General features: G+C 35.2%; 1 protein-coding gene across 3 annotated transcripts in view; it reads right to left on the reverse strand.

Annotated features, from left to right (window-relative positions):
* Positions 1-203: 203 nt before the first annotated feature.
* Positions 204-15,783, reverse strand: part of ptprsa (protein tyrosine phosphatase receptor type Sa) — a 279,978-nt gene continuing 264,398 nt past the window's right edge. For all 3 annotated transcript variants that reach the window (XM_056447339.1, XM_056447337.1, XM_056447338.1), the window contains 3 exons: positions 10,920-11,074; positions 8,321-8,456; positions 204-6,485 (listed from right to left, as the gene is read on the reverse strand). In XM_056447339.1, coding sequence (XP_056303314.1) covers positions 6,417-6,485; positions 8,321-8,456; positions 10,920-11,074 — 360 coding nt within the window. In that variant the 3' untranslated portion in view covers positions 204-6,416. The remainder of the gene's footprint in view (positions 6,486-8,320; positions 8,457-10,919; positions 11,075-15,783) is intronic.

The following is a 15,783-nucleotide window of genomic DNA, read 5'->3' on the forward strand; positions in this document are numbered from 1 at the left end:
AAAATAATTGATTGTTCTGTTGAGATGCCATGTGCGATGACAGCTGATTGGTCCTCGTATAAGCAATTTCATTTCGCCATCTGCCTTGTCAAACCGAGCTTATGAAATTTTAATGATCCTGCGGAAACGTACACGCCGCTAGATGCAGTTGACTTGATCAAAACTAAGCCCTCCTTAAGACAAAAACACAAGGCGCACAACCGTTTTCAGACAACATTTCTTTAATACAAAGTCAACATATCTACATACACAGTGGTTTCAAACCAATTATTGTGTGTCCGTCAGAAGTAACAGTTTGAAAGCGATAGCACTTGGCCTTCGTACAAAGTAAAACAATTCTCATGTTGGAGTTTGGCTTTTTTTTCTCTCTTCTTTTATTTTTTTTCTGTTGGCCGCTGTGTTAATACGTTCACTTTTTGTATATTGGTTCTTCGTTATTTGTACTCTAATCAGTTTGTACGTTTGGCTCCTGTTGTCAAAGCTCAAATGTCCATTGGCAGAATGTCCGAGCACCTCTGCCATCGTAGAGATGTTTTTAAACATTTTTTTAATGGAGATCAGTCCGACAAGTCCAATCGCACGTTGGAAAAGTTCGTTAGAAACACACACAAAACTCCCAACAGTTTAAAAGGCAGCGCTGGAATTTCCAGATTCCAATTTCTCACCTACTTTCGTCCCTTAACGGATAAAATCCCCAAAGTAAAACTAAAAACAGAACTAAACATGGCATGCATCTGTAAACGTCTAGAGCTTCGCAATGAACTAGGAATCAAACAAAGATGGAGAACAGAGGCAGTGGTGAGAGCGGGACGTGTTTTTATGCTAGTGAAGCTAACCATCAAACACACAACCAATTCAATGCGATTAGCTGTTCGTGTGGCATTTTATAGGCACTGGGCATTTTAGCCCTTCTTCACTTAGAAACATGAAACGATTACCGATATATGCTGCGTATAGGATTCGTTTTCGGGTTGAATCTCTGTCAAGAACTTTACATCACTCCAAAATCAAAGAAACTCAAATTTACTTAAAGAAAAATGAGCTTAATTATAGGTCCAGCAAGATGTTTTGCATCGCATCATTTTATTTTGATACCAACAAAACATTCTTATTGCTAGCCCACTGAAGCTAGGCAGGGTTAGGACAGGTCATGACCTGAGGCTGCTTTTACACTAGGATGTTTTCACTTTAAAATGGCGCTTTTGAATTTTCACTGCATTTTGGAGAAACAATCGCTGTCCTAAAACACATCATAAGTCCATACGCAAAGACTGGGTGTGTGTATTTCTTGCCAACCACTAGAATTAATGTCATATGATCAGGACGTGATGAATCAGAGAACGATACACAATAGCCTGAGGACCCAATCAGGAAACAATTTTTGATGGCACTTTGCGTTTTGGTTTTACACAGAAATCATTTTTAAAACGGACTGATTCTGAGCTTAGTTTTAACAGCAGATGGTGCTCTAGGCTAGTTTTTAACACCAGATGGAGCTCTAGGCTAGTTTTTAACAGAGGATGGCGCTCTAGGCTAGTTTTTAACACCAGATGGTGCTCTAGGCAAATTTTTAACACCAGATGGGGCTCTAGGCTAGTTTTTAACAGCAGATGGCGCTCTAGGCTAGTTTTTAACAGCAGATGGCACTCTAGGCTAGTTTTTTAAAGCAGATGGCGCTTTAGGCTTGTTTTTAACAGCAGATGGGGCTCTAGGCTAGTTTTTAACAGCAGATGGCACTCTAGGCTAGTTTTTAACAGCAGATGGCGCTCTAGGCTAGTTTTTAACAGCAGATGGCGCTTTAGGCTAGTTTTTAACAGCAGATGGGGCTCTAGGCTAGTTTTTAACAGCAGATGGCACTCTAGGCTAGTTTTTAACAGCAGATGGCGCTCTAGGCTAGTTTTTAACAGCAGATGGCGCTTTAGGCTAGTTTTTAACAGCAGATGGGGCTCTAGGCTAGTTTTAACAGCAGATGGCACTCTAGGCTAGTTTTTAACAGCAGATGGCGCTTTAGGCTAGTTTTTAACAGCAGATGGGGCTCTAGGCTAGTTTTTAACAGCAGATGGCACTCTAGGCTAGTTTTTAACAGCAGATGGCGCTTTAGGCTTGTTTTTTAACAGCAGATGGCACTCTAGGCTAGTTTTTAACAGCAGATGGCGCTCTACGCTACTTTAAAACAGCATATTTCACTCTAGGCTAGTTTTTAACAGTAAATGTTGCTCTACGCTAGTTTTTAACCATACACTTCAATGCTCAAAATAAAGAGCACTTGTGCGTTCAGTTGAATCATGTAATTTGGTTTTTATGTTACGAGATTAACGTAAACGAAGCTTACTATGAATGCTTTTGTAATTTGCTTAAAGCTTTTCTAACTTTCTTAATGATTATTTTAGGTTCAACTGCTATTTGTAAAGAATTGGATGCAAGCATACAGTGCCATCTGCTGTTAAAAACTAGCCTAGAGTGCTGCCTGTTGTTAAAAACTAGCATACAGCCCCATCTGCAGTTAAAAACTAGCATAGAGCATCATCTGTTGCTAAAAACTAGCATAGAGCCCCATCTGCTGTTAAAAACTAGCATAGAGGATCATTTGTTGCTAAAAACTTGCATAGAGCCCCATCTGCTGTTAAAAACTAGCCTAGAGCGCCATCTGCTGTTAAAAACTAGCATAGAGCGCCATCTGCTGTTAAAAACTAGCATAGAGCGCCATCTGCTGTTAAAAACTAGCCTAGAGTGCCATCTGCTGTTAAAAACTATCCTAGAGCGCCATCTGCTGTTAAAAACTAGCCTAGAGCCCCATCTGCTGTTAAAAACTAGCATAGAGCGCCATCTGCTGTTAAAAACTAGCCTAGAGCTCCATCTGCTGTTAAAAACTAGTCTAGAGCTCCATCTGCTGTCAAAATCTAGCCTAGAGCGTCATATTCTAATAAAAATTAGCCTAGAGCGCCATCTTCTGTTAAAAACTAGCCTAGAGCGACATCTGTTGTTAAAAAGTCTTCTGTAAATCTTGTGAACAATTTCTTCTCCGAAGCTCAATAAAAAGGCTCTGAAGTGTTTTCAAAATTGTTGTGGGTCAAACGCACCGGAGTGTCGGGGTTGACAGGCATTACTGCAGCAGAGCTTATGCATTTCTAAATGAAAATGCACTAGTGTAAATGGGTGTAAACCTTGGTTAGCGCTGGATGAGGTGCTAGTGTTCAGCAGGGGGCTCTATGGGTCTATGGTCCGTGGGTTTTAGTGCTCCAGTATAGTGATGGGGACATAAAAAAATTCACAGGATGTGTTTTGAAAGAAAGAGCACTGGCTTCAGTGTCCACTGACTGGCTTCATCACTCGGTCAATAAGTGGGTGTGTGGTGGGCGTTCTGCTGCCCAGTCATCCAGCGGGCTAACGCTTACCCCTTCATAAATGTGTAAAGAAACGACTCGAGTGCTGAGAAAACGTTTACTGTTATTATTAAAAGCTTAACTAGCTTAATTAGGCAAGTTAGGGTAATTAGGCAAGCCATTATATGTCGATGACTTGTTCTGTAGATAATCTGTAACTAGTATTGCTAATAATTTTGACCTTAAAATGGTTTAAAAAAAATTAAGAACTGCTTTTATTCTAGCCGAAATAAAACAAATAAGACTTTCTCCAGAAGTAAAAATATTATAGGAAATACTGTGAAAATTTCCTCGCTCTGCTAAACATCATTTGCGAAATATTTAAAAAAGAAATAAAAATTCAGAGTATATTAAATGTATCATCTAAAAAAAGAATTAATTTAGATTTCCATCAATGGTGTGTTTTGCTAGACTGGCCAATATCTGGTTGAGATATAATTATTTGAACATTTGGGGGTTAAAAAAAATTGAGATATTGAAAAAAATCACCTTTAAAAGGTTCAAATTAAATTGCATATTAAGCATAAAGTACTTTTGATTTTGGAGTGAAATAAGTGTTCATTTAGCGAGATTCTCCTTAAAAAGTTTCTAGAAACTGCGCAGCATGAAGTCTTGGGGAAAAGGAGAGGCGCTGTGATTTCTCTCACCACTGGACTGCAGCGTGTGGCGGCGAAGATAAGAGAAAAGTGAAGAACTGGGGGGGAAAATAAACCAACAAATGCATCAGAAAAAAAGGAGGAATGAAGGGAAGCGAGATAAACAGAGCTGTTAGTGTGAGACAAAGCTTCTTTCAAAACTGCGGAAGGTTTCCATTAGCATAAACATTTCTTTTTTTATTTCTTTTTTTAGTCGTTTATCTCAGTATTGTTCAAAGACAGAAATCTCGTGGGTCAAATTATACAAATACATATAATATATATTTGTTTATTTACAGGCATTATATTCAGGATCATAGTTGATATCTAACAAACGATCGAACATTCGGTGGGTTGAAGAGTAAAAAAACTAAACAAAAGATGCTAAAAGAAATGAAAGATTTCACAGAGATGGGCTTTAACAATTTGTTTTGTTGTAAAATTTGGAAAGTATCAATCATATATATATATATTGTTCAATTCAGTCTGTAGTAAACCAATATAAAAGTAATACTTTAGTTAATACCAGTACTATTGATGAATAATAAGTACTCCACCCTTCATTATTGAGCAACAGGAAGTCAAATCTCCCCCGCAGTGATTTATGGGAAATTTCCTTTACAAAGAATCATTCACGATTTCGTACACGCAATTTCATGGTGGTATAAAAATGATCGCCCGCTTAAAAACAAACACAAAAAAGGCTATTCATATGAAGATTTGGATATATCTATTATATTCTGCATTTAAATATATGCGTGAGTGTGTATGTATACATTCACGTCCCATTCGTTTATGTATACATGCGCACAAACATCTGCCGTAACATTTCTAAAGTGAAAAAATAGAATGTCTTTTAACGTAACATGAGCAAAAATGAGCTTCTTGCTAATTAAAAAAAAGAGTATTTGTTAAAAACGCTAAAATCAAGAAATCAAATGTCTGTTAAGAAAGAAGATAATAGTCAAAATAATACAACAATAACATATTTGTTTTTTTTTTTGTTTGTTTTTTTTTCTGTTTTTTTTCTACGATGTTACAAGAATAAGGCTTTTTTGGAAATAAGATTACACACGGCTCCTTTCACTCTCTCACCAATCAGGTTCAAGCATTCTCCAGATCGGCCAATCAGATCTGACGGTGGAGAGTTGACCCCTCCCCTCTCATACGCATATGCATGAGCGTGTAGAACAGTCCCACCCTACGACAAGAAGATAGCTGTACCGCAATTTCATGACGCGAATATCCATCGTCTATTAAATGAACCGACGCAAGGAATCCCAACATAACCAGCAATGGGCCGTTTTGGTAAAACAAAGTTGGACGCGCGGTTTCATCTCAGGGCATTAGGAAATGGATCGAGCGGTGGGACCAACACACACACACACAAAAAAGTAAAAATCACACTCTTTCACACTTAAATCGGAGTCTTCACATGTACACATACAGCATAATGGAGCGAAAGCAGCATGTTTGGTATCAAGAGCGAACTGAAACCAAATCAAAACAGTTGTAAGACAAAAAAAAATAAAAGAGTTGGCGATGAAGGTTGGTCACTGGGGACGCCAGAGTTACCGATAGCCACATATCGCCGCCTACATATCCGGTGCGACCATTGTTGGTTCTTCAGGTCCAAATCTCCAGGTTAAGCTCTCGAAACGATGGAGAGGGAGCTACATCGCTGGAAAGCACCAAATAACGGTCCAAAACCTCAAGAAACTGATGCGATTAGCTTTCCGCCATTTCCTCGAATGCCTCAAGAACGCTGTCAACTTTCAATCAGAGGGTTTTACTTTCTCAAGTGGGTGAACGGTTCGGATTGCCTCTTAAGTGGCTCCCAATTTTGTCCAAATCACTTGAAAGAGGCTTGAACCGAGACGTGAGCAGCAAACAAAGTTTCCTTTCCAACTTGTTTTTGTACCTTAGCTCCAACTTCTTCACTCTTGAGACTGACGAGACGATAAACGTTTAGTAAACACTGAAGGAACCAACCAAATCGCGTGCTCGCTGTGTATTGGCAGAACTCCTTCTTTCACTTTTGACTTTTTTTGTATTTTGTACTGTTCATAGAGTCAGTCTGGAAAGAAACCATGTTTGTCCTCCACATCAGAACACTTGAGGTAAGGTTAGTGGTCCGACACTTGGATCATTCCCACCCTACAGCCTGAGCCAAAAAACGGTTGGTTCCTCCCTGGGATTGGGGTTTCTGCGCTTGTTGCGGTCCAATTTGGAAACTCTTGGTAGGATTGGTTCCGAAAAAATGACGATTTGTGGAAATAAACGCTATGGATTTTCTATAATGTCATTGTTTCGTGTTTTCAAGCAAGTTTTTATGGCTCAGGAGGCTGTTGGGGGGAGGGGGATTGTGGGGCTGGGGGGGGACAAAAAAATGGCTTTTTTACGTTGCATAGTGATCAAAACTTCCAAGGTACTCCAGAGCCGCCTGATAACAAAACTGGTACTCGTCCTGTAGAGGGAAAACACAAAGACATCAGCGACTGCTTCAGCTTGCCAGTTATTTGAGCTTTTAAAGTGTTACTTCACCCCAAAATGTGGATAGTATTTTAAGAAGTTTGCATTTTGGGAGTCCGAGGTAAGTTTTAACAACAAATGGTGTTCTAGGTTAGTTTTTAACAGCAGATGGCGCTCTAGGATCGTTTTTAACAGTATATGTTGCTCTAGGCTACTTTTCAAAAGCAGATGGTGCTCTATGGTAGTTTTAACCGTACACTTAAATGCTCATTATAAAGAGCGTCTGTGCATTCGGTTAAATCATGTAAGTTGGCTTTTATGAGAATGTAATGAGAAACGAAGATCACTATAAAAGTCGTTTTTTGATGACGAAAAGTTACTTTTTGACAACTGAAGTAATTTTTTCATGAGAGAAAAGTTTTTTTTTTATAATAAAAAAAAAATGTAATGACAGAAAACTCATTTTTTGATGACGAAAAGTCGTTTTTTGTCATTGTATAATGAGAGAAAAGTTGTTTTTGATAACGAAAAAGATTTTTTTTAATGACAGAAAAGTCGTTTGTTTGATGACAGAAATATTTTTTTGATGATGGAAAAGTCATTTTTTTAAAGATGGAAGTCATTTTTTGATCACGGAAAAATAATTTTTTAGATTAGAAAAAAGTCTTTTTTTAATGACAGAAAAGTTGTTTTTTGACAACAGAAAATAATTTTTTTAAATAAAGGAAAAGTCTTTTTTTGATGTTGGAATAGCTGTTTTTAATGACGAAATAGTAATTTTTTTTTATAGAAAAGTCATTTTTTAATGACATAAGTCATTTTTTAGTAACAGAAGAGTCATTTTTTTAATGATAGAAAGGCGTTTTTTTTTAATGATGGAAAAGTCATTTTTTTTAAAACAGAAAAGTCATTTTTTTTAATCAGGAAAAAGTTATTTTTTGATAAAAGTGTCATTTTTTTATGAAAGAAAATTAATTTTTTAAAAACAGAAAAGTATTTTTTTTTAATGATGGAAAAGTTTGTTTTTTGATGACGGAAAAGGTTTTTAATGACCAAAACGTAATTTTTAAATAACAGAAAAGTCATCTTTAATGAATGCTTTTGTAATTTGCTTTAACCTTTTCTACCTTCATTGATGACTATTTTAGGTTCAACTGTAATTTTTAAAGAATTGGATGCAAGCAGACAGCGTCATCTATTGTTAAAAAACTAGCCTAGATCACCCTCTGCTGTTAAAAACTAGGCTAGTGTGCCATTTGCGGTTAAAGACGAGCCTAGAGCGCCATCTACTGTTAAGAACTAGCCTAGAGCGCCATCTGCTGTTACAAACTAGTCTTGAGCACCATCTGCTGTTAAGAACTAGCCTAGACCACCATCTGCTGTTAAAAACGAGCCTTGTCTAGGGAGATAAAAATGTTGTTATTATTTACTCACCCTCATGTCTTTCCAAAAAAAAAGAACTTTTGTTCATCTTCACAACACAAATGTAAACATTTTAGATGAAACCCTGGAGCTCTCTGATTCTCAATAGACCACAAGGGTCACGAGATATTCAAAGTCCAAATGTCTTGAGCATCTCCAAAATCTTCTACTTGAGCATCTCTTGAGCTATTATTATTATTATTTTTCTGGATCCCTTGCTGGCTTATTGAGGATCAGAGAGCTCCTGGATTACATTGAAAATATTCTCGTATGAATGTGTGTTCAGAAGGTCTTACAGGTTTAAAAACCACATGAGGGTGAGTAATTGATAACAGACTTTTCAATTTTGGGTGAACTATCCCTTAAAACAATACAATCTGATATGAAACTGTAGCTTTAGGCTCTCACCTCTGTCTGCACCATTGCTGGCCGTTGTGTTCTGAGCATTTTGACCGTCTGGAAAATGTCCACGACTCCTTCATAACGCATCCTTTCCAGCACGATACTCAACGTGATGAAGACCCCGGTCCGTCCAACGCCAGCACTGCATCCAGAAACACACAAGGTAGTGTTAAAAACGCTCTACACCGGGTCCCACACAATTCCTTCATGTTGTCCCAACACAAATAGATTAAGTTAGCTTATTTACAAATTTAAGTGGATCGAACATAAAACAATTCAGTTCTCCCAAAAAAACATTAGAATTGTGTTGTTTTAACTCATTTTAAATAAGTAGTTTGAACAAGCAGCAAAACTGATTTTTTGAGTTTGGATAAACAAGCTAACTGCTAGCAGCTGCTAATGTTCTCCATTGAAACATCCTTAAAAAGATGCAGCTATATGACAAGCAAATTGCGTTAGATATTAAAATCTGAAGTGTTTTTTCTTTTATCCCTCAAGCAAACTGATGTCTTCAATTTTTCAGAATGAAATAGTTAAAATAGAAATAGACATTAAATCGAACATTAAATAAATAGTTCAAATTTAAAACACTTAAACATCGAAACATCCTTAACATTCTTTATTCTTATTAATGTACTTTGAGAATTAGCATTGTGTATGAAATGTGCTATAGAAATAAACTTGGCTTGCCTTTCCTAAAAAGATGCAGTTTTTTGACAAGCAAAAATATGTTAGATATTAAAATCTGAAGTGTTATTTGTTTTATTCCACTCGCAAACTGATGGCTCTTGGGGTCTGTAATAGTAGGATACTGCTATATAATTATGTCGAAGTAATTTCTCATTTAATAAAAAAAAAAAAAGAAAATAGTATGATTTTAACTGTAGTTTTAGTTAAAAAAACAAACCAATAAAAACTATTTTTTGTGGTTTTATTCCTTGTTTTGGGAAACTGAATGACTAAAGTGTTAAAAATACACATATAAATAAGGATAATAATACAGAAATAATACATATATGCTTTAATTACAAAACTAATTGTCAGAAATAAACGTTTTTTATATATTTTTTCTTTATAAATAAGATTTTGATTTTTTTTATTTATTTATATAAAATATAAATGAGATACACAATACTAGCAGTTCAATTAAACAAACAAACAGACCATAAACATAAATAAAATATATTTTAATCTAAAAAAATAAATGATATGAAGACCACTACCAAAAAAGCACAAATAACTAATTAAAGTAATTAGTAATAATTAGTAATAAATAATATAAATAATAATAATAATGATAAAAATTAATAATAATAATAATAATAATAATATATATATAAATATAAATTAAGATAAACAAATAAATAAATAAACAAATAAATAAATGTAAATTGAAGTGAAATAAATGAATAAATAAATAAAAATGAAATAAATAAATAAACAAATTAAATTAAAGTAAGGTAAAATTAATAAATAAATATACATTTAGGTGAAACAAATAAATAAATATAAATTAAAGTGAAATAAAAAATAAATATGAATTGAGGTGAAATAAATAAATTAATTAATTGATATAAATTAAGGTGAAATAAACATATAAATTAAAGGCGAAAACAAACATTTTTGGTCTTAACGAATTATAAATATACCAAAAAAAGGTTAAATAAATAAATAAATAAATAAATATACATTAAGGTGAAATAAATAAACAAATTGAGGTGAAATAAATAAATAAATAAATAAACAAATAAAAAGTAAAGTGAAATAAATAAATAGATATGAACTAAGGTGAAATAAATAAATGAATGAATAAATATAAATTAAGGTGAATTAAATAAATATAATTTAAGGTGAAATAAATAAATAAATAAATAAATAAATAAACAAATAAATAAATAAATAAATAACTAAATAAATCAATAAATAAATCAAATCTAGTAAATATAAATCAATAAAAATATTAAGGTGAAATAAAAAACAAATTTAAGGTAAAACAAACAAAAACAAGCAAAACGAAAAAAATTTGTCTGAACTAATTATAAATCAGGAAAATTTGAAGCAATCATCTGTAGATTCTTTACATACATATTACATATATATATATATTGCGCAGTGTTATTTGTGGAGCTGGTGGTAAAGGCAGGGATGTTAAGCTGGTCTGGCCGTGACAGCGCTCAAACAGGACGACTCTTAAGTCTGATTTTCCATAAGCTGCTTTGCCATCGAGCAATTTCACCCACAATAATTGATATGACAACAGGCTTATTTCCCTCTTTTCCACACAGTGACACAACGACACAATCGGCCAATCACAGCACGGTGCTGCAACCACGCATTATAAGAGCTGAAAGAGTGGTTGAGGGTGTGAAAAATGGAGAAAGAGTCACAGCTTCTGTCCGTCTGTCACACAGAAATCCAATAAATCAATCAATAAATGAATGAACGAATGGGAACCACTAAGGGCATCCGCTGTGTACACAGCTGGATAAGTTGGCGGTTCACTCCACTGTGGCGACCCCTGATAAATAAAGTGACTAAGCTGAAGGAAAATGAATGAAAGTAAATAAATGAAAGTGAAAGTAATGAGTGCTATGGTGAGTCTCACCTGCAGTGGACAGAGATGGGACCGTCCTGTCCGAACTGCTCCTTTGTTTTATGCACCTGTCCGATGAAGTCAATGAATCCCTCTCCAGATTTGGGAACACCTTGCTCCGGCCAGTCGGTGAACTGGAACTGACGGACGGTCCTGGACTGACCGTCCTGAGGGAGACAGAGCAGAGGAACAAACATCAGGAACAAGAACACACAAAAACAAGAACATAAATACTAAACTATTATAGGTTATATTCCAGAATAAATGAGAAAAGATATATTAATTACAAAACACTTTAATTTTACTACATTTAATATTGATGATTTCCCTCTACTTTACATTAGAGATAAAATACTTGCAATATAAATCAGAGCTGAAATCATTTCATATAAAAATAAACTGTTCAAAAGTTATGAGTTTAAATGTTGAATTTCTGAACTGCTGGTGGCGCTGTAGAGTTGGGCTTAGAGATCCCAAATTTGGTCAGATGACTGTTTATGTGGATCTCTATTACTGCACCAATTTCCATAATTTTCTTCTGTTTGCATCTAGGGGCTGCCAATTCAGTCCCATACAGGACACCACCACCAATACTACTAACACTACTACTACCACCACTATCACCACCACCATCATCACCATAACCACAACTACCACCACCATTATCATAACCACAACCACAACTACCACCACGATAACCACAACCACAACTACCACCACCATTACTATAACCACAACCACCACCACCATTACCATAACCACCACCATTACCATAACCACAACCCCAACTACCACCACCATTACCATAACCACAACTACCACCACCATTATCATAACCACCACTACTACTACTACCACCACCACCACTACAACTAATTCTACCACCATCATCACCACTACTACCACCACCATAACCACCACTACAACTACTACTACCACCATCACCATAACCACCACCATCACAACCACCCACCACTACTACTACTATTACCACCATCACCACCACTACTACTACTACTACCACCATTACCATAACCACCAACAACACCACCAACACTACAACTACTACTACCACCATCACCACCACTACAACTACAACCATCACCACTTCCACCACTACTTCTACCACCATCATCACCACCACTTTACTACTACCATCACCACCAGCACTACTACTATCACCACCATCACCACTACAGCTACTACCACCACCATCAGGACTACCACCCCTACTACCACTACTTCTACCACCATCATCACCATAAACACCGCCACTACAACTACAACTACCACCATCACCACTACCACCACCACACAACCACTACTAATACTACCACCATCACCACCACTTCCACTACTACCACCACCATCACCATAACCACCACCACTACAACTACTACTACTACCATCACCACTACCTTCACCATAACCACACAACCACTACTAATACTACCACCATCACCACCACTTCCACTACTACTACCACCATTACCATCACCACTACTACTACCACCACTACTATTCCTACCACCACTACTACTACTACCAATACTACTACTACCACCACTACCACCACTAGTATTACTACTACTACTACCACCACCACCACCACCACTAATTCTACCACCACCACCACCACTACTACTACCACCACTATTACTACTACCACCACTACCATTACTACTACTACCACCACCACCACTACTACTACCACCACTATTACTACTACCACCACTACCACAACCACCACTAGTATTACTACTACTACTACACCACTACCACCACCACCACTACTTCTACCACCACCACCATTACTACTACCACCACCACCACTACTAAGATATATACATACACTATATAAGATAAATATGATTTGCTAATTAATTAAAATCTAATATATTAAAACAAACAAATTTGTTTTAATGAATTCGTTTTTTTTTACTTAATAAACTTTTTATAATGACATGATTTATACATAATTAATTAATTAACTTTTTATAATTATATGATTTAAATAATTATAAAAAGTTACAATTAATTAAAAAAACAAATTTATTCAAACAAATTCATAAAAAAATGAACCAATTATTCAAAAATAATGACTTATATATGATTTACACAAACATGATACCATATTATATTTTAAATTCTACATATTTAAATTTGGTCTGATTTCTGTAAGTAATTTCATATCAAATACATCAATCGTAATATTTACATCAAATATTATTAATAATGTTTGATTACAGTCACACAGCACGCCTTTATTCTTCCCTTTTTGATCAAGTGTTTCGCTTCAAAATAAGACAGAAGTGGGATATTAAAAGTGTGAGAATTGAGAGTTGGTGTGTGTCCAATCCACTGATTAAATATGCGACTGCGTATGCCTTGCCTCCAGGCTCCGCCTCCTCCAGCCACTCTGATTAAAGCTCTCCTATTGGTTCTTTCTGATTAGCGAGCGTCTGCTGGACGATTCAATCATAATTAAAGTGCTTGGCTGGAGTGAAGCACTCATTTGGCCTCGGCTCCGTCCAATCGCACAAACTCTTCACTCGAAAGAACACTCGACTGATGAGGGCTCCAGGCATCAAGTGAGCATTTCTGCTAACCCTCGGCTCATTCATATTCACACAACTACAGTGCACATATGATGGATAATGACAAATTATACTCAAAAATGCCTTTTGAACTGTTTAAGAAGATATAGAATTCAATATTACAGGAAAATAGTAATAATTAAAATAATTAAATACGGTTAGATTCATATATTTTATTCATAAATAACATATAATTATATAAATACAATTAAACAGGTACGTTAAGCTTTTTCATGACACCATTTAAAATGACACTTGCTAAAAGTCTTTTATATCTATTATGTAAATTTATTTATTATCATATTCACTAATAGAATAAAAATATTTGATATATAATCTGTCTATCTATTTGCTGATCTATCTATCTATCTATCTATCTATCTATCTATCTATCTATCTATCTATCTATCTATCTATCTATCTATCTATCTATCTATCTATCTATCTATCTATCTATCTATCTATCTATCCATCCGTCTATCTATCCATCCGTCTATCTATCCATCCGTCTGTCTATCTATCCGTCTGTCTATCTATCCGTCTGTCTGTCTATCTCTCTATCCGTCTATCTCTCTATCCGTCTATCTCTCTATCCGTCTATCTCTCTATCCGTCTATCTATCTATCCATCCATCCATCCATCCATCCATCCATCCATCCATCCATCCATCCATCCATCCATCCATCCATCCATCTATCTATCTATCTATCTATCTATCTATCTATCTATCTATCCATCCGTCTATCTATCCATCCGTCTATCTATCCATCCGTCTATCTATCTATCCGTCTGTCTATCTATCCGTCTGTCTGTCTATCTCTCTATCCGTCTATCTCTCTATCCGTCTATCTCTCTATCCGTCTATCTCTCTATCCGTCTATCTCTCTATCCGTCTATCTATCTATCCATCTATCCATCCATCCATCCATCCATCCATCCATCCATCCATCCATCCATCCATCTATCTATCTATCTATCTATCTATCTATCTATCTATCTATCTATCTATCTATCTATCTATCTATCTATCTATCTATCTATCTATCTATCTGTCTATCCATCCATCCATCCATCTATCTGTCCATCCATCTATCTGTCCAACCATCCATCCATCTATCTATCTGTTTATCCATCTATCTATAATTTTTATATATATTTAATCTTATATATATATATATATATATATTAATCTTAATTATAAGACAATAATTCTATATAGGAAAATTCTTATGGGAAAATACTAATAATGAAAATAACTAGTGTTGGATTCATATAATTTATGCACAAAACAGATATTACACATACAACTATGTAAATTAATGCACTTAAACAGGTACGTTTTGCTTTTTTCATACATTTAAAAAATGATATTTGCTAAAAGTATTTTGAATCTTTTATTTAAAAGTTTGTGCAAGAATTTATTATTACATTAACTAATAAGATTAAATCAAATTATATAACATGTTAAACAATAAAATAGCATGAAATATGAATAAAAGCCAGCAATTTTTAAACTTATGTTTAAATTACCATGGTATTGCACAGTTTTACCATGATTCACCATGTTTTTGTAGAGATTCATGACATTCTTTGCAGTACTTTTCACATAAATACAATGCTTTATGAATATGCTGATCGTTAAATATCCAGCCATATATGAAAATACCATGGTATTACTGTGTTTTTTGTCTAGAAAAGGCCATAAATCGTGAATGTAGTAATATTTAGTACCATAAATCATACTTAAAATACCACAGTATCATCATGGTATTTACAGGATTTTTAACACAGTACTATTATTAATACTGTGTTTTTCCAAACAAGTACCATAGTATAGAGATGGCATCACTCATAACATAGAGCATACCATGGTAGTGAAATTCAATAGCTTTAATATGATGCACCAGAAAAAAATACCATAGTAAATATCCAAAATACCAGGGTAAAACTATTTTCGTTCATAAAATATCATATCATTCTCTGAAGAAAAAACTGGTATAGGAAAAGTGCTAGCTGAAGTTCAAGTAACCCAGAATGTCAAAGCTGAAAAACAGTATTTCCTTGTAATATTCTTTACACCAGTGTTTCCCAACCCTGTTCCTGAAGGCACACCAACAGTACACATTTTCAACCTCTCCCTAATCAAACACACCTGAATCAGCTTATCATAACATCAGAAGAGACTCCAACACCTGAAGTTAATGGGTCAGAAAAGGGAGACATCCAAAATATGTACTGTTGGTGTGCCTCCAGGAACAGGGTTGGGAAACACTGCTTTA

This window comes from Danio aesculapii, chromosome 22 (assembly GCF_903798145.1).
Source record: "Danio aesculapii chromosome 22, fDanAes4.1, whole genome shotgun sequence".
In the NCBI taxonomy this organism is placed as follows: domain Eukaryota; kingdom Metazoa; phylum Chordata; class Actinopteri; order Cypriniformes; family Danionidae; genus Danio; species Danio aesculapii.